This window comes from Balaenoptera ricei, chromosome 9, assembly GCF_028023285.1.
Source record: "Balaenoptera ricei isolate mBalRic1 chromosome 9, mBalRic1.hap2, whole genome shotgun sequence".
Lineage (NCBI taxonomy): Eukaryota > Metazoa > Chordata > Mammalia > Artiodactyla > Balaenopteridae > Balaenoptera > Balaenoptera ricei.
Window position 1 is genome coordinate 33,758,151 of NC_082647.1, and position 25,353 is coordinate 33,783,503.

At 40.2% G+C, this 25,353-nt stretch overlaps 1 protein-coding gene across 2 annotated transcripts in view; it reads right to left on the reverse strand.

Annotated features, from left to right (window-relative positions):
* The window catches only part of MET (MET proto-oncogene, receptor tyrosine kinase), a 126,046-nt gene that overhangs the window by 55,704 nt on the left and 44,989 nt on the right, over positions 1-25,353 (reverse strand). For both annotated transcript variants that reach the window (XM_059933547.1, XM_059933546.1), the window contains exon 3: positions 2,557-2,748. In XM_059933547.1, coding sequence (XP_059789530.1) covers positions 2,557-2,748 — 192 coding nt within the window. The remainder of the gene's footprint in view (positions 1-2,556; positions 2,749-25,353) is intronic.

Genomic DNA, 25,353 nt, shown 5'->3' on the forward strand with positions numbered 1-25,353 from the left:
CAGCTGCAAACTCTTGGGAGAAAACATTTGCAAAGCAACTTTGCCTTTAGGCTTCAGGGTAGGAAGGAAGTAAAATCATTTTTCTATTCCTTTTCATGTATGGCAGCTGTCTTTGGGAAAATTATGTCCCTTCTATATTGTAACAGAAACTTCATAATATTATTAAAACACGGGTTGTAGAAACTTAGGCTTGGCCACAGATTCAGCACTTCAGTGCAGTCAAAACATTTACAGAACTTGGTAGGTTACTGCTTGGATAGATTAAGCTGGATGGTCCCCAAATTTTTGCTGCATTCCTGACTCCGCCTCCACATTATTTGCTGTAAACAAACTGGATTTCAGGGATGTTGATTCTTTGATCCTTTAAATGGTTTAGGTTTATTTACATAAAATTTTACTAAATGGAATTCTTTTAGGCAAGTGTCAGAGAAATAGATCCTCTCTCTGTGGGTCTCAGCAGCCCTGTGTTTTTTATGTCTTTGTTTTCTCTGCTCTTCGTGTCAGATACATGTTTTTATTCCCCCTACTGAAATTTTAGTTCCTCAGAGGCAGGTTCTGTGTCACTGCTTCCTTTGCTGCACTTACTTGCCTAGTAAAGCAAAGTTAGTACATTCTTGATACATATTTGATGAATTAAGAGCCACCTGGTTTTAAAAAAAAAATCAAGGATATCAGTGCTTTTCATAAAATAAATATCTACTTATATACTTATTTTCATCTTTGGTGTTATGGATGCAAAGGTGTACTATGGCTTCTTTTATGAAAATGCTGGGAGACAAGAATAAAACATTTGTTACATTTTTAATAGAAATGTTAAAGCATTTCTACTATAATGAGACTGATGTATATAACATATCACTTGGGTTGTGAAATCTGTCACACAGTAGAATTTACTTAGCTATTAAAGCAATCTATCTAAAAATGGAATTTTATTAGAACTTCAGAATCTGGAAATAGGCCAGGAACCTTATGATGTGAAAAAGTGTCAGACCTAAAGTGACTGTAGAAAGCTTATTAATATGGAACTGGATTGGTGAGGTATTAGACAATTAAGAAAAAAAGAAAAGCAGAAAAAAAAGGGAAGCAAATCAACGTAGTGAACACAATAGGAATTCAATAGATGAATTCAGTCATCCTCCTTCAGATTTTTCTTGGAATTCTACAGAATAACATCAATGTAAACTAAAAACGCATATAAACACCACATAACAAACACATTTTACAAGGATAATAGATATGATCATATTTCAAATATGTTAGAGTGCTTGTCTGTGTGGGAGGAGACTGGGCATCTCTCCTTCACATTTTGAGGAGTTAAGGACAGCACTGAATGCTCTGAAGTGGGTAAATAAGAACACTGGGCTGGGGGTGGTGGGAGAAAAAGTATAGTTAATTGTGAAGCAATGGGAGGAGGGGAGACCAAGTGTGGGGTTATTTAGATAACAGGATCTACAATATATGATTCATTTTGAGGTGGGAAAGTTTTATTTACACGTTTCATGATTTTGAAAAAATTCCACCATGCCCACTAGTACAAGAAAAACATTTGATCAGTACCCAGACTGCTATAAAGACAGTAGTAACTTGTAAAAAATATATTTGTTAAAGAATACAGATAGAAAATGTACAGATGGGCAAGTCATAGGAAAGCATCATCATCCTCAATTCGTTTACTAAAAGTCATTGCCAGACTGGGCTGTTAATTATGTCAGATGATTATGAAATAAACATCTTTCTTTAAAAGAAATTTCTAGTCTTTGTGGAAAGTCAACATTTCCATATATACCATCGTCACTGTGCATTAACCAAGAATCTACTAATGAACTCATGTTGAAAGCACTACCAATAACTATTAAAGCAGTAAAACAGACCCAACATGAGAGCATTTTAATTTCTGCAAAGTGCTAGGGTTCTTGTATCTAGGAGACATGATAACTGCAAGTCTGAAATGTGAACTTTTATTGTATGGAAATACTGTTGCTATCCATTAGAGGCATTTCTTAACAAAATCCGGATCTTTTTTTCCCAGTGTCTGCACTTCTTTGTGTCTGACCCCATCATTTTGCAGAATCAGGAGAACTGGAGTTACAATGGGATTTTGATGATAACGTCCCTTCCTAACTCCTGCCAGTATTTCTCAATGATGTGAATGTTTCTTCTCATGGAGACGCACGGTTCACACAATAGCTCTCTTTTGATCCGTAGCTTCCCTTGAAATAGGAAAACATCGCCTGGAAGTGCTTTAATTGTTTCATTTTATTTTCCAATCATGTGATAGAAATCATGAATGGAAAAAAGAAAAACCCAAACCATTCCAGGCAAGAAAATTAAAGCAACCACATTTAAACTGAAAGCTTTAAGAATTTAACAACAAAAAAAGGTCATACACTTCATAAAAAGTGGACCAGCTTCATTGTTTTGCTTTCAGTCTATGCCTCTAGCTTCCACTGTGATTTTCACTTACAGTATTTGCAAACACCTTACTGTAAAAAGAGAGGGAAATTAATTGCATAACACCGGATAAAACAGACACAGCCACTCTCAGAAAGTATGTACCTGCATGAATCGACCCTCTGACGTTCCAAGATTAGCGATGGTGAGGTCTCCTTTAATAAAGGTGGATATAGATGTTAAGAGGACTTGGTTGAACTGGCCCATGAATAAGTCAACGCGCTGCAAAGCTGTGGTAAACTCCGTTCGGTATTCATCACTGCGCACTTCGCAGCCTGATGAATTTCTCAGAAGTGTCTGGAATAAAATATGGTCATAGAATTAATGTGAGTCCAGATGTGAGCAAGCTATTAAGAAACTTTTTGGTGTGTCTTTTTAGAGCTTGGAGGTAATGGCAAGGATAACAGACAGTTTGCAAATAGACAAATAGTCCCAGAGAGGCAGAAACAATTCTAGTGACCTAAATGATTCTAGTATCAGTAGGTACTGCTGTGTATATATAGACTCTAAAACTAGGGGCAAATCTCTCCCTCACAGTTTGTATCATGGTTTGATATGTACGTACATAAAAATGGAACTTAGCTGGTGCTAGTAAAAGAAAAACAAAACTACGAATGTTTCAGGCCTGGACATAAAGGTAATGCTTCTAGCAGGCAAGTCCAATGAGATGAATATCAACTGGAATAATCATAAATGTCAGAATCACACTAGGACATTATATTTTAAAATGTGTTCCTTTGTGCATTTGTGCGCAGTGGGGTGGTGGGGACAATTCATGGGGAAGCAGCAGAGCACAGACTCCAGACCTAGGTGCCTGCATCAAACCCTGGTCCTTAATGGCTACTCGTTGTATGTAATTTCTATAACCTCTCTGTGTTTGTGAAATTCATGTTATCTCTGTTACAGTTCCTCCATTTGTAAAATGGAGAGAATTACAGAAATGTACTTACCTTACAGAGCTGTTGTAAAGATTAAATGAGCTAGTTTACAGAAATCTCTTATAATAGAACCCAGCACAGAGAACACAAGAGTATTTGTCCTCATTATGGCGAAAGGCTCAAAAAATGTAAAAGTTGTACATCAACTGCTTTGTTAACCAGCTAACTAAAAGGCAATTACCACCAAATCAAGTATTTATCTTTTAGCTTTAAGTGAAAGGATTTAAAGAATATTGTTCACTAATACATGACAATTTAAGTACTATGGATCCCTCCCTTCACCTTGACACTTCAGTCTCCTGGTTTTCCTTCTACTACTTCTCAGATTGTAACATTTGTCTCCTTTGCAGGACCATCCATGCTTGCCTGTCAATGTTAGAGTTTCTCAAGGCTCCATCCTAGGGCTGCTCCTCTGCTCACTCTTCATACTCCCCACCCAGGATATCTCAGTTTTACTCTATTTAGTTGACACTCACATTTGTACCTCCAGGCTAACTTGCTCCTCTGAGCTGACTGTGCATTTATCAAACTGCCTATGAAATCTGAACTCAGATGTCTCAAAGACCTCAGGCTCAACATGACCAAGTAGAAACCACAATCTTCCCCCATGTCTGACCTTGTGATATAATGCACCCCAGCAAATGGCTCCACCATTTCTCCAGGTGCACAAGTCAGAAATCTAAGTGTCATCCCTCATTCCTCCCCATACACAGTCCATCACCAATTCCCATCAATTGCACTTTCTAAGTATCTCCTGGGTCTCTACAGTTTTCTCTGTCTCTACCATGGCAACCTTCATCCAAGGCACCTCCATCCTTTCCTGGACTATGACAATGGCTTCTTAACTGGACCTGCCCCGTCCAATCTCTTTCTAGGTCCATTCTCCACACTGCAGCCAAATTTTCTTTTTAAACCACAAATCTCATCATGTCACTCTGCTTAAAACACTGACCATTTCCCCATTGCTCTTCGGATCAAGGACAAAACTTTTAACATGCCCCATTGGATCCTGCATCATCTGGTTCCTGCTCAGATTCTCCAGACTCACCCTGCACCGTGTTCTTCCTTGCTCCCTATGTTCCAGTGAGCTGGCCTTCTCTTAGTTCTCTAAATAGCCATGTGTCCTCCAGGACAGGGCCTCTGCACATGCTGTTCCCTCTGCCTGGAAAGCTCCTTCCACCTCCATTCACCTTGTTAACTCCTATGCCTCCTTCAGATCTCAGCTTGTCATCAGTTCCTCAGAAGGCCTGCCCTGACCCCAATATCTAGGTCAAATGCTTCTATTATAGACTGTCATAATACCATTTACTATGTGAAATAGCACTCGTTATAGCTGCAACTACTATTCGCTTGTGTGATATAAGAGTGATGTGAGACTTCTCCCAAGTGGCTCCCTGTCTTTAGGGACCCTGCTTGTTTACCACTGTATTGCGAGTAGTAGATGAAATATCACACATAGTAGATGTTTAATAAATACTAATTGAATGAATGAACAAGTAAGTAAATCAATTATGGGTAGATGGGGAATGAGTGTGAAGATATGAACCAATATTACTAAAGCTATTTTTTTTTTCAGGAATAGGGATAGTTTATGAGTTTATAAGGGACAAATGGAGTGACTGACCCCGACTGTCTTGACAAGATAATTGCAAATTGGTAACTTTGGGGCAGATAATGGGGGGCAAGAAGGTGTATAAAGAAGACAAAGTCTAACTTGAAGAAAGAGAGAAAAAGCTCAGTTTTACACATCTTTGTATGTAGCTACAAGTCCAGGAAAATGATTTGAAGATTAGAGATGTTCTATTATTGTCCTATTATATTTGTAATAATCAGAAAGTTGTTAGAGCATATTTCAAATCAACTTAGTGCTTAAGAACAAACTGAAATAAAAAATTTAGTTACCCTTATGTAAAATAACCTTACTCCTTAATGTCAAACTTCTGTCACATAGAATGCAAAGTTCTTACATCTATTAACTTTTAGGGTTAAATATCACCTAACATCCTGTTTTATATAGCAACAACTACTTTTTTATTTTAAGTGGTGATAAGTTAGCAAACAGAGAGTCTCAGAGATGCTAAACCTATGACTTTTAATAAGATGTTCTAGTTCTAGACATTTTTTGATATATTTGTGAGTGCTATTTTACTATTTAATTAGAAACTTTTCTTCACTAAAGTGCTATAGATTGCTCTGAGGAGTAGCAGATAAGTGAGATGTACTGTCAGTTCAATAGTTACCAATTAATTGGTAATTAAGTTTCCACTGGTGATCAGTCATCCATTTTGCAGAGAGTGCTAGAACCAGGGAAGCTTCTTAAAGGAGCAGAGGACATTTTTAAACCAAAGGCCTTCTGAAGTATTCCGTCATAGAGGTGGCTGCTCTTCAGAGTCAGCTTCTGTGATTTTGTTCATTTCTTGTTCTCACTTTTTTCCTATGTCTAGGTGGCATTCTGGGAACTTTAAAGTCTCAGACTTGACTTGGGGTTTGGTGCTGGTGGAGTTATGATGGATTCATCAGGATATAAAACAATTGGCAAATTGTGGAGTAGAGTCTTAGGTTGTAAACTAGTAGCAGCCTACTATCAACAAGAGTCCAGGAATTGTCTCATTTATCTTTTATCCCCACTGTGTACACTGCCTAGCACACTGTAGGTATTTAACAACTGCCTGCTGAAAAATTAATGCATTTGCAAAGTAACGAGGGATAAAGCTCATTTGCCTACCCAGCTTGCTTTGTGGTCTGTCTTGCTGAATAGGGCGAGCTGGAGAACAGAGGTTAGATGCATCTCAGAGTGTCTGCAAACCTGCAGGACCTCACTGATCTTTTCTAAATGAAGGGAGAGAAACAGGACCAGAACTTTAGCTTCTATGTGTCTGTTTTCTCACATGTAAGGCTTAATAAGTGTAGAACTCTGCATCAGAGTTAATGCAATATTTATATTCCACACTTCAAGGCTTCTCCTTCAGGAAACAGTAAGGTCTCTAAATGGTACTTCCTCAAGGACTGAGAGGGATTCCCGTCCCCCACCTCCCCCCCACAAACAAATTCCAAAGTATAGAAACACTGCACAATGTTGGAATAGGATGTACAGAACTCCTTGATCTTAAAAAATTGTGCAATGGAGCCAAAAACCAAACATCATGTCAGGTTCAAGTGGCATTCAAATTTCAGAAGCCAGGGGACCCCAACTTTTTTCTTTTTCATTTTCTCCACAACTGAGATCTGCAGGAGAGAGGCACTAACTTCGAGGAAAATGTAACATTCCAGTGTTCACTGCAGGAGAGGGGGACTACTCCTTGTCTCTTCCTGCTGAGAATCCTGATAAACTCGACGCCTGGGGTCAGGGTGGCAGGAACTGGCTTACAGAGCTGCGGGCTGTCGTTATGCTTGAATAGTAGACCTTTAACTATTAGAGGGAGCCTTGGTTTAAACTCTCAGCATTGCAAAGGTAAAGTATCGTGTAAATACTCCATCTGATTCACCATGTCCCTTACAGATAACGAGTGAATGTGTTTGTTGCTCATTTGTGCAGGAAAGATGGGGTGACTCCTCACCACTTTACACACAGTTCCTGGTGTGATGTTGGAGTGGGATTGCGTCCAGTTGGAAGAACAACTATAGACCCACTGCTGGGGGTCTCCTTGCCACTCGTGCTTCTCTTAAAGCCGAAGGTCTCGTGTTTTGGGGTAAAAGTGAACGTAGCTGGTGAAAAGCAGTTCTCTGGTACAACAGCTGCTTTGGGGCGTTGCAGAAGAGCCTACAGAGAAAGTTTTCCCCCAGCACCAGTTGAGGAGCCAGACTAATGCTCTCTCTTTGGTAACAAAGGGAGGAAGAAGGAAGGAAGGAAGGAAGGGAGGGAGGAAATCAATCTTTACCCTGCACCTACACTGTGCCAGGCACTGAGTTGGGCATTTTCACGTACAAGCAGACTCACAGCAGCCCTGTGAGGTTTTATCACATTGAGTTTCAGGAGGAGACGCAGGGCAGCCAAAGGTGGCGGCCACAGGTTCACACTGGAACAGGCATTCGAATTTAATTCTCTCTGACTCTCAAGCTCATGAATTGCTTTTGCTACTGTTTACTATTCTGGGCAAAGTTCAGAGAGTTGTACAATTACAAAAACGGAAAGGGCCTTAGAGACCATCTTACTCCAGTCCCTCACTTTATGTATGAGAAACTGAAAGTTAGGGAAGTTGTAACTCTGAGAGAGTTGGAATCACTTAACGAAAGTTATCATTTAACACGAAAACCCACAACGCTTCAAAGAAGGAAATGTACTGATAGATTTGCCCACCACTGATTCCTTTTCTGAGAGAAAGGTTGGAATTAATCATTATTTTCTGGGCCATGGCACAGAGATGACCACTAGCATTTTGGCCTGTTCTAGTTAGCATGGCTCTCAAATTTACCTCTTTGTCACCTATTTTGGTTAACGAACATTACGGTGTTTCCATCCCGGTCACTTGAAATTTCAGCCATCACCCACTCCTCTTTCTCCAGCATCTCTCACATCCAAGCAGTTGCTAGGTCTCGCTCTACTCTGTCTGCAGTGTCTCTCCTGTGCAGCCCTCCAGCCACCCCTGCACGCCTGCCCCAGGATAGGTGTTCCTCACTGGCCTTCCTGTCTCCCATCTCATCTGCCTTGAAGCAGTTACTTCCTTCTTCAAAATTTTAATTGCTTCCCAAAGGCCTGCAGGAAAAGTCCGGTCTCCTTAGTATGACATCCTAACCTGCCTCGATTAACATGCTTAGAATTTTTTCCACTAAGGCATTAAGATTTTCCATTAAGATGGTCAGGTGACCATCTAGGACACCACGGGAATCTCAGAGTGGCTATCCTGACACAAGACCCTTCCCAATTTTGGATTCTTGCATTTACTTTGGCAGCTGATGGCCCCCACCCGCTGGCCACTGACACCCACTCCCTGCTCATGTAAACCTGAAGCCTGGCTCTCTCCTAAAGTCTCTCTTTACGACGTCTTTTGAATGACAGAAGTAATGTGTTTTGGGACTTCCCTGGTGGTGCAGTGGTTAAGAATCCGCCTGCCAATGAAGGGGACACGGTTCGATCCCTGGTCCAGGAAGATCCCACATGCCGCGGAGCAACTAAGCCCGTGCGCCACAGATACTGAGCCTGTGCTCTAGAGCCCGCGAGCCACAACTACTGAGCCCATGTGCCACAACCATTGAAGCCCATGCGCCTAGAGCCTATGCTCCGCAACAAGAGAAGCCACCGCAATGAGAAGCCCGTGCACCGCAACGAAGAGTAGCCCCCGCTCGCTGCAACTAGAGAAAGCCTGCGCAGCAACTAAGACCCAACGCAGCTAAAAATAAATAAATAAATAAATAAAAGAAGTAATGTGTTTTATTGGATGGGGGAGGGGAAATAGTGACAAAGAATAAGAATAGTGGATAGTACAAGGGCACAGTAAGATACCATACAGCTCAAGATATTTGAGTCAAGAGGGAAAAAGAAATAAGAAATAAAATCATCCAGTACAATATGTTGTTTAGGCATATACACATGTGTAGCACAAGTAAAGGCAAGGGAAAGATGAACAAACAATTCACAATTGCTGTTTACCCACTTATCTGGGGCAGGAGGGTAGGAATATGACTGGGTGGGACACATGGGGCCTTCAAAGGCACTGGTAATATTCTCGTCTTTAAGTTTCGTGGTAGAGAATCAGTATTTGTTTTATTTTTCATACACACTCACAACACATACATGTATACAGTACATTATTCTTTTTTATATATTACTATATCATTATAAAAATAAATTTTAAAAGAAAACAGTGAATAAATGGGAAGTAAGAAAGTGAAGAGAGCCTATTAAGTACTCTCTCCACCCCAGCTTCTTTTTTTTTTTTTAACATCTTTATTGGAGTATAATTGCTTTACAATGGTGTATTAGTTTCTGCTTTATAACAAAGTGAATCAGTTATGCATATACATATGTCCCCATATCTCTTCCCTCTTGCATCTCCCTCCCTCCAACCCCTCTAGGTGGGCACAAAGCACCGAGCTGATCTCCCTGTGCTATGCGGCTGCTTCCCACTAGCTATTTTACGTTTGGCAGTGTATATATGTCCATGCCACTCTCTCACTTTGTCCCAGCTTACCCTTCCCCCTCCCCATATCCTCAAGTCCATTCTCTAGTAGGTCTGTGTCTTTCTTCCCATCTTGCCCCTAGGTTCTTCATGACAATTTTTTTTTTTTTTTTAGATTCCATATATATGTGTTAGCATACAGTATTTGTTTTTCTCTTTCTGACCTACTTCACTCTGCATGACAGACTCTAGGTCCATCCACCTCACTACAAATAACTCAATTTCGTTTCTCTTTATGGTTGAGTAACATTCCATTGTACATGTGTGCCACATCTTCTTTATCCATTCATCTGTTGATGGACACTTAGGTTGCTTCCATGTCCTGGCTACCGTAAATAAAGCTGCAATGAACATTTAGATACATGTCTCTTTTTGAATTATGGTTTTCTCAGGGTATAGGCCCAGTAGTGGGATTGCTGGGTCATATGGTAGTTCTATTTTTAGTTTTTTAAGGAACCTCCATACTGTTCTCCATAGTGGCTGTATCAATTTACATTCCCACCAACAGTGCAAGAGGGTTCCCTTTTCTCCACACCCTCTCCAGCATTTATTGTGTGTAGATTTTTTGATGATGGCCATTCTGACCGGTGTGAGGTGCTACCTCATTGTAGTTTTGATTTGCATTTCTCTAATGATTAATGATGTTGAGCATTCTTTCATATGTTTGATGGCAATTTGTGTATCTTCTTTGGAGAAATGTTTATTTAAGTCTTCTGCCCATTTTTGGATTGGGTTGTTTGTTTTGCTATTGAGCTGCATGAGCTGCTTGTAAATTTTGGAGATTAATCCATTGTCAGTTGCTTCATTTGCAAATATTTTCTCCCATTCTGAGGGTTGTTTTTTTGTCTTGTTTATGGTTTCCTTTGCTGTGCAAAAGCTTTTAACTTTCATTAGGTCCCATTTGTTTACTTTTGTTTTTATTTCCATTTCTCTAGGAGGTGGGGCAAAACGGATCTTGCTGTGATTTATGTCATAGAGTGTTCTGCCTATGTTTTCCTCTAAGAGTTTGATAGTGTCTGGCCTTACATTTAGGTCTTTAATCCATTTTGAGTTTATTTTTGTGTATGGTGTTAGGGAGTGTTCTAATTTCATTCTTTTACATGTAGCTGTCCAGTTTTCCCAGCACCACTTATTGAAGAGGCTGTCTTTTCTCCACTGTATATTCTTGCCTCCTTTATCAAAGATAAGGTGACCATATGTGCGTGGGTTTATCGCTGGGCTTTCTATCCTGTTCCATTGATCTATATTTCTGTTTTTGTGCCAGTACCATACTGTCTTGATTACTGTAACTTTGTAGTATAGTCTGAAGTCAGGAAGCCTGATTCCTCCAGCTCCGTTTTTCTTTCTCAAGATTGCTTTGGCTATTCGGGGTCTTTTGTGTTTCCATACCAGTTGTGAAATTTTTTGATCTAGTTTTGTGAAAAATGCAAGTGGTAGTTTGATAGGGATTGCATTGACTCTGTAGATTGCTTTGGGTAGTATAGTCATTTTCACAATGTTTATTCTTCCAATCCAAGATCATGGTATATCTCTCCATCTATTTGTATCATCTTTAATTTCTTTCATCAGTGTCTTATAATTTTCTGCATACAGGTCTTTTGTCTCCTTAGGTAAGTTTATACCTAGATATTTTATTCTGTTTGTTGCAATGGTAAATGGGAGTGTTTTCTTAATTTCACTTTCAGATTTTTCATTATTAGTGTGTAGGAATGCAAGAGTTTTCTGTGCATTAATTTTGTATCCTGCTACTTTACCAAATTCATTGATTAGCTCTAGTAGTTTTCTGGTAGCATCTTTAGGATTCTCTGTGTATAGTATCATGTCATCTGCAAACAGTGACAGCTTTACTTCTTCTTTTCCGATTTGGATTCCTTTTATTTCTTTTTCTCCTCTGATTGCTGTGGCTAACACTTCCAAAACTATGGTGAATAATAGTGGTGAGAGTGGGCAACCTTGTCTTGTTCCTGATCTTAGTGGAAATGGTTTCAGTTTTTCACCACTGAGGACGATGTTGGCTGTGGGTTTGTCATATATGGCCTTTATTATGTTGAGGAAAGTTCCCTCTATGCCTACTTTCTGGAGGGTTTTTATCATAAATAAGTGTTGAATTTTGTCAAAAGCTTTCTCTGCACCTATTGAGATGATCATATGGTTTTTCTCCTTCAATTTGTTAATATGGTGTATCACATTGCTTGATTTGCGTACACTGAAGAATCCTTGCAGTCCTGGGATAAACCCCAGTTGATCATGGCATATGATCGTTTTAATGTGCTGTTGGATTCTGTTTGCTACTATTTTGTTGAGGATTTTTGCATCTATGTTCATCAGTGATATTGGCCTGTAGTTTTCTTTTTTTGTGAAATCTTTGTCTGGTTTTGGTATCAGGGTGACGATGGTCTCATAGAATGAGTTTGGGACTGTTCCTCCCTCTACTATATTTTGGAAGAGTTTGAGAAGGATAGGTGTTAGCTCTTCCCTAAATGTTTGATAGAATTCCCCTGTGAAGCCAACTGGTCCTGGGCTTTTGTTTGTTGGAACATTTTTAATCACAGTTTCAATTTCAGTGCTTGTGATTGGTCTGTTCATATTTTCTATATCTTCCTGGTTCAGTCTTGGAAGGTTGTGCATTTCTAAGAATTTGTCCATTTCTTCCAGATTGTCTATTTTATTGGCATATAGTTGCTTGTAGTAATCTCTCATGATCCTTTGTATTTCTGCAGTGTCCGTTGTTACTTCTCCTTTTTCATTTCTAATTCTATTGATTTGAGTCTTCTCCCTTTTTTTCTTGATGAGTCTGGCTAATGGTTTATCAATTTTGTTTATCTTTTCAAAGAACCAGCTTTTAGTTTTATTGATCTTTGCTATTGTTTCCTTCATTTCTTTTTCATTTATTTCTGATCTGATCTTTATGATTTCTTTCCTTCTGCTAACTTTGGGGTTCTTCTTTCTCTAATTGCTTTAGGTGTAAGGTTAGGTTGTTTATTTGAGATGTTTCTTGTTTCTTAAGGTAGGATTGTATGGCTATAAACTTCCCTCTTAGAACTGCTTTTGCTGCATCCCATAGGTTTTGGGGTCGTCGTGTTTTCACTGTCATTTGTTTCTAGGTGTTTTTTGATTTCCTCTTTGATTTCTTCAGTGATCTCTTGGTTATTAAGTAGTGTACTGTTTAGCCTCCATGTGTTTGTATTTTTTACAGATTTTTCCCTGTAATTGATATCTAGTCTCATAGCGTTGTGGTCGGAAAAGATACTTGATACAATTTCAATTTTCTTAAATTTACCAAGGCTTGATTTGTGACCCAAGAGATGATCTATCCTGGAGAATGTTCCATGAGCACTTGAGAAGAACGTGTATTCTGTTGTTTTTGGATGGAATGTCCTATAAATATCAACTAAGTCCATCTTGTTTAATGTATCATTTAAAGCTTGTGTTTCCTTATTTATTTTCATTTTGGCTGATCTGTCCATTGGTGAAAGTGGGGTGTTAAAGTCCCCTACTATGATTGTGTTACTGTCGATTTCCCCTTTTATGGCTGTTAGTATTTGCCTTGTGTATTGAGGTGCTCCTATGTTGGGTGCATAAATATTTACCATTGTTATATCTTCTTCTTGGATTGATCCCTTGATCATTATGTAGTGTCCTTCTTTGTCTCTTGTAATAGTCTGTTTTAAAGTCTATTTTGTCTGACGTAAGAATTGCTACTCCAGCTTTCTTTCGATTTCCATTTGCATGGAATATCTTTTTCCCTCCTCTCACTTTCAGTCTGTATGTGTCCCTAGGTTTGAAGTGGGTCTCTTGTAGACAGCATATATACGGGTCTTGTTTTTGTATCCATTCAGCCAGTCTTTGTCTTTTGGTTGGAGCATTTAATCCATTTACATTTAAGGTAATTATCGATAAGTATGTTCCTATTACCATCTTCTTAATTGTTTTGGGTTTATTATTGTAGGTCTTTTCCTTCTCTTGTGTTTCCTGCCTAGAGAAGTTCCTTTAGCATTTGTTGTAGAGCTGGTTTGGTGGTGCTGAATTCTCTTAGCTTTTGCTTGTCTGTAAAGGTTTTAATTTCTCCATCAAATCTGAATGAGATCCTTGCTGGGTAGAGTAATCTTGGTTGTAGGTTTTTCTCCTTCATCACTTTAAATATGTCCTGCTACTCCCTTCTGGCTTGCAGAGTTTCTGCTGAAAGATCAGCTGTTAACCTTATGGGGATTCCATTGTGTGTTATTTGTTTTTCCCTTGCTGCTTTTAATATTTTTTCTTTGTATTTAATTTTTGATAAGTTTGGTTAATATGTGTCTTGGTGTGTTTCTCCTTGGATGTATCCTGTATGGGACTCTCTGTGCTTCCTGGACTTGATTAACTATTTCCTTTCCCATATTAGGGAAGTTTTCAACTATAATCTCTTCAAATATTTTCTCAGTCCCTTTCTTTTTCTCTTCTTCTTCTGGGACCCCTATAATTCGAACGTTGTTGCGTTTAATGTTGTCCCAGAGGTCTCTGAGACTGTCCTCAATTCTTTTCACTTTTTTTTCTTTATTCTGCTTTGCAGTAGTTATTTCCACTATTTTATCTTCCAGGTCACTTATCCATTCTTCTGCCACAGTTTTTCTGCTATGTATCCCTTTAGAGAATTTTTAATTTCATTTATTGTGTTGTTCATCACTGTTTGTTTGCTATTTAATTCTTCTAGGTCCTTGTTAAACGTCTCTTGTATTTTCTCCATTCTATTTCCAAGATTTTGGATCATCTTTACTATCATTATTCTGAATTCTTTTTCAGGTAGACTACCTAGTTCCTCTTCATTGGTTAGGTCTGGCGCGTTTTTCCCTTGCTCCTTCATCTGCTCTGTGTTTCTCTGTCTCCTCATTTTGCTTATCTTACTGTGTTTGGGGTCTCCTTTTTGCAGGCTGCAGGTTCATAGTTCCCGTTGTTTTTGGTGTCTGTCCCCAGTGGCTGAGGTTGGTTCAGTGGGTTGTGTAGGCTTCCTGGTGGAGGGGACTAGTGCCTGTGTTCTGGTGGATGAGGCTGGATCTTGTCTTTCTGGGGGGCAGGTCCACATCTGCTGGTGTGTTTTGGAGTGTCTGTGGCCTTATTATGATTTTAGGCAGCCTCTCTGCTAATGGATGGGGTTGTGTTCCTGTCTTGCTAGTTGTTTGGCATAGGGTGTCCAGCACTGTAGCTTGCTGGTCGTTGAGTGGAGCTGGGTCTTAGCATTGAGATGGAGATCTCTGGGAGAGCTTTCGCTGTTTGATATTACGTGGAGCTGGGAGGTCTCTTGTGGATCAGTGTCCTGAACTTGGCTCTCCCACCTCAGAGGCACAGCCCTGATGCCTGGCTGGAGCACCAAGAGCGTGTCATCCACATGGCTCAGAATAAAAGGGAGAAAAATAAGAAAGAAAGAAAGTAGAAGATAAAATAAAATAAAATAAAATAAAGTTATTAAAATAAAAATAAAAAATAATTATTAAAAAAATTTTTTTTAAGAAATAAAAAAAAAAAAAGAAGGAAAGAAGGAGAGCAACCAAACCAACAAACAAATCCACCAATGATAACAAGTGCTAAAAACCATAGTAAAAAATCAAAACAAAAAAAGCAACGGACAGACAGAACCCTAGGACAAATGGTAAAAGCAAAGCTATACAGACAAAATCACACACAGAAGCATACACATATACACTCACAAAAAGAGAAAAAGGGAAAGAAAATATATATATATCATTGCTCCCAAAGTCCACTTCCTCAATTTGGGATGATTCGTTGTCTATTCAGGTATTCCACAGATACAGGGTACGTCAAGTTGATTGTGCAGATTTAATCCACTGCTCTTGAGGCTGCTGGGAGAGATTTCCCTTTCTCTTCTTTTTTTGCACAGCTCCTGGAGTTCAGCTTTGGATTTGGCCATGACTCTGGGTGTAGGTCACCTGAGGGTGTCTGTCCTTCGCTCAGACAGGACGGGGTTAAAGAAGCAGCTGATTCGGGGTCTCTGGCTCATTCAGGCCGGGGGGAGGCAGGGGTACTGAATGCGGGGTGAGCCTGTGGCCACAGAGGCCAGCATGACATTGCACCAGCCTGAGGCCGCTGTGTTTTCTCCCGGGGAAGTTGTTCCTGGATCACGGGACCCTGGCAGTGGCGGGCTGCACAGGCTCCCAGGAGGGGAGGTGTGGAGAGTGACCTGTACTTGCACACAGGCTTCTTGGTGGCAGCAGCAGCCGCCCTAGCGTCTCATGCCCGTCTCTGGGGTCCACGCTGATAGCCGCGGCTCGCGCCCGTCTCTGGAGCTCCTTTACGCGGTGCTCTGAATCCCCTCTCCTTGCGCACTAGGTAACAAAGAGGCAAGACAAAGTCTCTTGCCTCTTCAGCAGCTCCAGACTTCTTCCCGGACTCCCTCCCGGCTAGCCATGGCACATTAGTCCCCTTCAGGCTGTGTTCACGCAGCGAACCCCAGTCCTCTCCCTGGGATCCGACCTCCGAAGCCCAAAGCCCAAGCCTCAGCTCCCAGCCCCCGCCCACCCCAGCGGGTGAGCCGACAAGCCTCTCGGGCTGGTGAGTGCTGGTCGGCACCGATCCTCTGAGCGGGAATCTCTCTGCTTTGCCCTCCACACCCCTGTTGCTGTGCTCTCCTCCGTGGCTCCGAAGCTTCCCCCCTCTGCCACTCGCAGTCTCTACCCGCGAAGGGGCTTCCTAGTGTGTGGAAACCTTTCCTCCTTCACCGTTCCCTCCCAGTGGTGCAGGTCCCATCGCTATTCTTTTGTCTCTGTTTTTTCTTTTTTCTTTTACCCTACTCAGTTATGTGGGGAGTTTCTTGCCTTTTGGGAGGTCTGAGGTCTTCTGCCAGCGTTCAGTAGGTGTTGTATAGAAGCAGTTCCACATGTAGATGTATTTTTGATGTATTTGTGGGGAGGAAGGTGATCTCCACGTCTTACTCTTCCGCCATCTTGAAGCTGGAGTCCACCCCAACTTCTTGATGTCCTAAGCAGGTTAGAAACATTCTCATGGCTTTTCTCAGCTCACAGGAGCTCACAGTAATGATGTTAAATAACATCTGCATGATGGATTATGGTTTTCAAAGTACACTATCTCATCTGATCCTCTCAACAAGTCTGTGAGTTGGGTTTGTTATGATTACCATATTTCTGCAGGTGAGGAAATTGAGGTTCAGAGAGTTGTCAGTAAGTATCAGAGCTTGAATCCAAGGTGTTGATTTCAAACCGTGTATTCCTTATACTGCATTGTGCTACTTACTTATAGGCTCCTACAGTATTTCTGAGGCAAACGCACCCTCTAGGGATAGTCTAAGGACCAGGGAGGGAAGAAAAACTAGCATGCCTACCCGATAAGACTGGTTCTACCCCAGCTAGGATTTGATGAGTCCCATGAACTCAGGCAAATCACGTGATCTCTCTGGGTCTGAGTTTTACTTTACTTATTTAACGAACATTTGTTCATAGTGTGTACAATGTGTCAGACATGGTTCTAAGCACTTTCCAAATATTCACTCACTGAATCCTCTTAACAATCCTAGGAGGAAACTGAGGCACTGAAAGGTCACATGACCAGCAGTGGCAGGACAAGACTGCTGAGTTGATGACCTAGGTCATCTGGCCCTAGGGTCTTCACTACTACACTAGGCTACCTACTTCTTGTCTGTAAAGGGAGAGGTTGAGAGAACTGATTTCAAAGTTCTCTTCCAGCTCTACCATGCTGTGGGTCCATGGGTGACTTTCCAAAGTTCCCCCTGGGCTTGGAATCACCAGACTGCCACCAGCCCACTGTTGGAACAAATGATTGCTCACGATGTTTAAGATGCCATGAGTGATCACTGTCTCCCAACCACCAGAGGCTGCTTCAAAACACAGATTCTGGATACATCTGCCTATTCTATAAGAAATTTTGAAAAGCATTTAGCTTTTCACTGTTTATCCTCTTCTAAAATAATTATGCGACATCAACTCTGACAACCAATGGTAAACATTCTGTTCTGTTTTTCTTTAAACTTGTTAAAGACTTGCTTCCTTAACCTAAAAGCTTATATACTGTCATAGGGCTAAATAATAGGAATTACTCTACAATTCATAAGCCTTGAAACAATAGTTTAGTTTTTCTTCACCTTTTCCCAAGCACTGGACATATTTTTTTAACCTGACTCAGACGTATACTTTTTTTTTTTTATGAAAAGAAAACTGAAGTGCTATATACCTCAATGTATTTGATTCAAAATGTTTCCCCTAATTAAAATTATGATGCATGCAGTGAATATGCAATTACATTTAATTCAGTATAATTAAGGATGTGATATATTTAAAATAGTGATTCTTCTAATTGATCTATAGGACAAATTTAGCTCATCTATAGATAATTTAAATCAGTCTTGCAGATAGACTTTTTAAAATGTACTATCTTGTGAGATCTTTGACAGTTCACTCATACCAGCTCTCTCCCCTCCTTGCCCATGACTAAATTAACAGAAGCAATTTAATATTACCTTTATTCATAATTATATTTTGTACAAATTCTTTGGACATGTAATAATGGTTTTCAGGGGGATACGTATTTCAAAATAGAAAGTCCCTCTTTGCCTAAGGCTTTATATATAGTTGGCTAAAAACTCAACTGCTTTAATTTCAGGAACTCCACTTTGCTTATTTCCCTAAATTTCATTCATGTGCTCTCTTCTTTTTGTTATATGGGACTCGGAGGCAGGTGGTGTGGAACTGACCGCAGGCAGAGACACAAAGCTTTGAACTTAGGGGTCTGCTTATGCTTCGTTCAACTTCTCTCAGTCTGTACTCAGATGTCTAAGATATTTACACTGAAGCCTGAATTCTTTGTAAAATGCAGAAGCTCTCTGGCAGAGCGGGCCCTTCCCTTTGGGGTCTTTAATGCAAGGCCAGACTATTAGGATGTTGTGGTCAAACCCTAAGAATGTGACTACATTGTTTTGTGCTATGAAGAGGATGCCTGATGTTGGCCTCAGTCATGATTTAAAAGAAAGACGCTTCCTCAGTATTTTTGCTGCCATGAACTCCCCTTGATGAAGTGATCTCGCCTCATGGCTTCAACAGCCTGAAACCTCAGTTGGAGTTCTAGCAGAGGAGCAAAACGGGGGATCAGTTAAAGAAAGGTTGATTGTCTCTAGGAAGGAAAAAAGGGCATCCTCTCGGGCTGTGTGTAGAGCCTCAGACAGTCATGAACGTAGCATAACCAGGCATCTGGCCAGCCAGCTGCTGGCTCAACACTGGCGATTCACGAGGTGATGTATGCTGCCTCGTGGTGATGACCTAACTTCACACACCCAAGCGCATTCTCTGTTCTGAGGACCAGCTCAGTCTCTGCAATTGCCTTCAGGCCAAGTTTGAATGTACCATTGATGACATTGAAACTCATGGTTTTTCTTTCCAAACTGACTCCCTTTCTAGCTTCCTGTTTTTCTTTTTTTTTTTAATCGGAGTATAGTTGCTTTACACTGCTGTGGCAGTTTCTGCTGTACAGCATCTAGCTTCCTATTTCTATATGGCATCAATAGCCACCCTCTCCCTAAACCTAAGGTCTCAGCCATCTTTGGATGTGGAAAATTCCAGAAATCAACAACTCATCAGTTTTAAATTGCACGCCGTTCTGAGCAACGTGACGAAATCTCACGCCATCCTGCTCTGTCCCGCCCGGGATGTGAATGATCCCTTGGTCCAGCGTGTCCTGTCCGTAGTCACTTAGCCAACTTGGTGTCTCACTGCTTGTTCAAGCGACCCTTACTTTACTTAATAATGGCTCCAAAGTGCAAGAGGAGTGAGACTAGGGACTTCCCTGGCGGTCCAGTGGTTAAGACTCCGTGCTTCCACTGCAGGGGGCAGGGGTTCGATCCCTGGTCGGGGAACTAAGATCCCACACACCGCATGGCACAGCCAAACTCTTCTTCTTTTCCTTTATTGTTTATATCCACTTACCAACTCAAAAATTTTTCTACTGAATTAAAGGAAATCTCATACTTAGCCTCCTACAGTCTGATTTCCTTGATTCCATAATCTCCTTCCTCAAGTCCACTTCTTAGTCATGTCCATTGGTAATCTCACAAGCCTAGTGGAGAAGAGCATGCGTTCAGGGATGACCCTGCCCTTATTGTCTGTGTGAACTCAGAGAGGATACTTAGATCTCCAAGCCTCAGTTCTTCACTTGTAAAACGGAAAAACACACACCTATCTAATGGAATTGTTTCCAGGTTCAAATGAAATGAATCCAGTGCCAGCAGTATATTAAATGGTCACTTCCTTCCTTCATTTAGTCATTCAAAAATATTTACTAAGCCTGTAGTAGGGTGAATATAGAGTTCCCCCGCAAAGTCATATATCCACCTGGAACCTCAAAACGGGACCTTATTTGGAAATAGGCTCTTTCCAAGTAATTAGTTAAGAATCTTGAGATGAAATTGTCCTGGATTTAGTGTGAGCCCTAAGTCCAATGTCTGGTGTCTTCCCAAGAAAAGGAGAGGACACAGAGAAATACATAGGGAAGATGGCCATGTGAAGATGAAGGCAGAGATTGCAGTTATGCTGCTACAACCTAAGGAATGCCTTGAACCACCAGAACTGTAAGAGGCAAGGAAGGATTCTTCCCTAGAACTTTTAGAGGGAGCACGGCCTTGACGGACATCTTAATTTCAGACTTTTGGCCTCCAGGACTACGTGAGAAGAAATTTCTGTTGTTTTAAGCCACCAAGTTTGTGGTCATTTGTTGTGGCAGCTCTAGGAAAGTAATACCATACCACAATACTGTTCTGGATAACTGGAAGAATACAGAAGCAAACAAAAAAGGCCTAAGTCTATGCCCTTGTGCTTAATAACTTAAATAGTTATTGTTATTATTATTTTTGTTGGTTGGTCTAATGAGTCTTCATAATACCTAGAAGGACAAAGTCCAAAATTCTTATTTAGATTAAGAAAATAATCTAAAATGGAAACACTCACACCCATTTAATAGAATTATTTATAGATAGTAAGGTCAGACTTGTTATCTGTCCACTATTATTTTTCATTATTCTCTAAAGCAGGGATTGGCACCCTTCTTTTGTAAAGGGTTAGGGAGCAAAAATCCTAGCTTTTGAGTGCCGTTGGGTCCCTGTAGCATATTTTAGTTTAGTCTGTGTGTTTTTTAAACCTTTTAAAAATGTAAAAACCATTCTTAACTTGCTGGGTGTACAAAAATATGTCATAATTTGCCAACCCTAGCAAATGCTTCTACCTGTAGTCCAGACTGTTCCCTCAATATCCCGTGAAGGCACTGTGCACACAGGGAGACAAGAGGTAGACACACGAAATAGCTAATAATGCAAAGTACAGTATAAAGAACACTGTTGGTAGATAAGTTCTGAAAACACCGGTACAGGTAGTATATGCTATAAGATTAGATAAGGATGAGATCAGAGTGGGCTTAAACAGCTGGGGAAGGCTCATGGCAGAGGCTAAAGTTGAGCCTGGTCTTGATAGAAGGGAAGAGAGAAAAACTTGGAGCAGAATATATTTTATGTGTATGTGTGTATGGACTTACATACACACGTGTACAAATGCATTTATAAATAAGTGAAATATATATATCCATTCTCCTCATGAGATATCCTTAGGATTCAAATTCTCAGAATTCTACAATGATAGGGGCTTTGGAATTCCGAATGTTAAAACGTTTGCTTCTTTATCATCATTTCCTAAGGTGAATCAGATCTAAAACAGACCAAGTCCATGTGGTTTTGGTTAGCAGCCTTCACATTGCCCTTCAACCACATTCAGGAGTGACAGAGTGATTCATAGAGAAAGTTGTTCTCAGCGAGGCAGATTTTAATGCTGAGTGTACAGAGGTTTTCTGCTTTTCTTTATTCAGTTAACAGAAAAAATTTAATGTACTTACTCATAGAAATGTAAGAGATATTCAAAAGACAGAACACCAGTTACCCTGCACTAATCAATAAAACAGAAGCAGTTCCTCCTGTAGAGTGTAAGAGCCATGGTCTATTTATGTGTCTAACAGTGTCACACTCAGTAGAAAGAGGCTGATGAATGTCTTAGTGGAAGGCCAGGAGAGGTGAAAGATGGATGAAACCAGAGTCCTTCAGTTGTGCCCCAATATGTTGTTTAAACCCATGACTGTATTCTAGCCTGCCATCACTGTCATCACCTCTTATCCCCTCTTTCCATCTTATCATTGTGCAGTGAGACTCTTCACTCCTCTTCTCCACTTGTTCTTGCCCAGAACTGTTTATCAGGAACCTCAATCTGTGGGCCACCCTTCTCACTGGCCAAGGTCCCTGAGACCCTTACCAAACTCTCTTCTAATCTTACTGCAGCTACATCAAGGCCAAGCTCAAGAAAGTTTCTCTCTGTACCAACCATGTACTTAGTGCCTATGAAGTGGTGCCACTGTGGAGTCTGATTCTGTGGCCACAGTAAGGGTGGTATTGAAAAAGACTTTCAGGCTCAACTTCTTTTCCTTAGCCCATACATTTCAACTTGAAATCATAGACTGGTAGTCAGTAGTGAAAATCTATGGATTCCAAAAGCAAACATCATGGGAGGGCGCTTCTACTGGTACCACTGCTTGAGCAATGACCACCAGAAGGCATTGCCTAATGTCCCTCAGACAGACCGTGTCACCCACTCTAAGGGGAAGCTCTGTTGAAAGGCTTGAGAAAGCCTTAAGAAGCACAGAGGTTACTCTGTCTTTCTCTTTTTAATGGCTTTAATTGTGTTTTCCCAATTTTGATTAAGTACTAAGCTCTGGAATTTCTGTCTATTCACTGTCCTTATCTTCATCTTTTCTTCTCCTTTCATTTTTCTTCTTTTGTTCTTTGATTCATCTTCATCCCAAACTGGTGGATGGAGGAGAGTGTGTGTAAGTATGAACGTGTGTGTGTGTGTGTGTGTGTGTGTGTGTGTGTGTAAGGAAGGGGGCATAGGTTATGGTGAATAGAACTTTCCAGAATTTCTTCAGTGCTCTTTAACTCTTGGAAAGTCCCCAATTCTATAAATTAGTTTTCAGGGATCTGGGGGAGAGAAAGAAAAACTGTTTTATCTAAGATTATTTTTACTAATCAGGATTTTATTATATTATTTGAAATATGACGCTTTGTCATAACTAATTGCTCTTTTGATAAATATATATTTTGTTCAAGCTATTTTGTTAGGTACCAGAGGTATGGAGATAAAAGCTATAGGCCATATCTTCAAGGGGCTAATGAAGGACCAGTGAACATATTATCAATACTATGAAGTATGGTAAAAGATATGGTAGAAATAAACAGAGGGTACTAACTGGAGTACACAGGAAAGGCAGCTTATCCAGAATGAGAAGTTAGGGGAAAGCTAGAGAGGAGTTTCTGGGGAAGGAAATGCCTTAATGGGTTGCAAAAAAATAGGGAGAAAATGTTAACCTGACAAAATGAGTGTTAAAGGGAATTTGAGGTAGGTGAAATAATATGTGTTAAGGCAGCATTGTGAGAGAGACCAATGGATTCTGGGAACTGCAAGTATGATAGGTTGACACATATCCAATAAGGGGTTAATGTCCAAAATATACAAGGAGCTCATACAACTCAATAGCAAAACAAAACACAATTAAAAGATGGGCAAGGAACCTGAATAGACATTTTTCAAAAAAAGACACAAATGGCCAACAGGAACATGAAAAATTGCTGAACATCATTAATCATCAGGGAAATGCAAATTAAAACCACAATGAGATATCACCTCATACACATTAGGATGGCTATTATCAAAAAGACAAGAGATAGCAAATACTTGTTAGAATGTGAAGAAAAGGGAACCCTTGTACACCTTTGGTGGGAATGTAAACTGGTACTGCCAGTAAACACTATGAAGGTTCCTCAAGAAATTAAAAATAGAACTACCGTATGAGCCAGCAATCCCACTTCTGAGTATCTATCCAAAGGAAACAATACCATTATCTCTAAGAGATACTTGTACTTCCGTGTTCATTGCAGAACTATTCACAAAAGCCAAGACACGGAAAAAAACCTGAATGTCCATCAATGGATGAATAGATCAAGAAGATGTGGTATATATGCATATATATACAATGGAATATTATTCAGTCTTAAAAAAGAAGGAAATCCTGTCATTTGTGACAATGTGGATGAACCTGGAGGGTACTATGCTAAGTGGAATAAGCCAAAGAAAAACAAATGCTGTGTGATAGCAATTATATGTGGAATAAAAAAAAAAAAGTTGGATTCATAGAAACAGAGAGTAGAAAAGTGGTTGCCAGGGGCTGCTGTGGTGGGGGAATACGGAAAGATTGGTAAAAGGGTACAAACTTTTTTTTTTAAATAGATCTTTATTGGAGTACAATTGCTTCACAATACTGTGTTAGTTTCTGTTGTACACCAAAGTGAATCAGCCATATGCATACATATGTCCCCATATTCCCTCCCTCTTGAGCCTCCCTCCCACCCTCCCTATCCCACCCCTCTAGGTCATCGCAAAGCACCGAGCTGATCTCCCTGTGCTATGCTGCTGCTTCCCACTAGCTATCTGTTTTACATCTGGTAGTGTATATATGTCGATGTTACTCTCACTTTGCCCCAGCTTCCCCCTCCCACCCCGTGTCCTCAAGTCCATTCTCTATGTCTACGTCTTTATTCCTGCCCTGCAACTAGGTTCATCAGTACCATTTTTTTTTTTTTTTTTTTAGATTCCATATATATGTGTTAACATACGGTATTTGTTTTTCTCTTTCTGACTTATTTCACTCTGTATGACAGACTCTAGGACCATCCATCTCACTACAAATAACTCAATTTTGTTTCTTTTTATGGCTGAGTAATATTCCATTGTATATATGTGCCACAGCTTCTTTATCCATTCATCTCTACAAACTTTCAATTAAAAGATAAATAAGGTCTGAGGATCTAATATATAACATGGTAACTATAGTTGATAGCACTGTATTGTAAAACTGAAATTTGCTAAGACAGTAGAAAAAAGAAAAAAAAGAAAGAGTAAGAATGAGAAAAAAAAAGAAAGTTGAGAGTAGGGTAGGGTGGCAGTGGTATTCTTGATCCATCTTGTACCAGCTTACAGAGCCAACTGTGAACATTTCTTCTTAACTCTTATTCAGTGACTTTACCTTCTTTGCTTGAAATTGGCTTGGGGGGGCGGTATTTACACCACCTAAACCGGTAAACATTACAAATCAGGGGCTTCTACTCCCCCTGACCCCAGAGTTAAACATTTGCCAGAACACCAGGAATTTGCCAGAACACCAGCACCAGGAAATAGCCAGGGCCAAGGTAAGAAACTCTTTGAATATCATACTAGAGAGTGTGGATTTTACTCAAACCATTGGGGAACCCTCAAATTATTTTAAGGGATGCAGTTACATACACGGGTTGGCTTTCAAGAAATATTAATCCAGCAGCAGTCTGGAAACAAATAGATTGCTTGGGGACGAGGATGGAGTCAGGGAGATCTAGCTTTATCTTACTGGTATCGTTTTCAACACACTAATAAAACAAAAAACCTGTAAGGGATGATAATATACAATTTTCTGTTTTCTGCTTTGTGTATATGCAGAAGGCGAGAAGAAGCAAAGATTTTTAAAGTTCATATTTACTATGAATGAGATCAGGTTTTCTTCTGGAGAAGTCATAGAAGAAGCAGACTTAATTAGGTTGTGTTAATGAAGAACGTTGAGATAGGCAAAATGATTTCTTTGGAAATATTATTTCTGGATTAAATAGGTGTTGTTAGGTGCACCCAAAGACCAGCAGCTGGTTATGGTACTTAAGAAGGTCTTAAATAAGGCTAGTGCACAGACTGAGAATGTCCACATGGGTTAATGAATGGGAG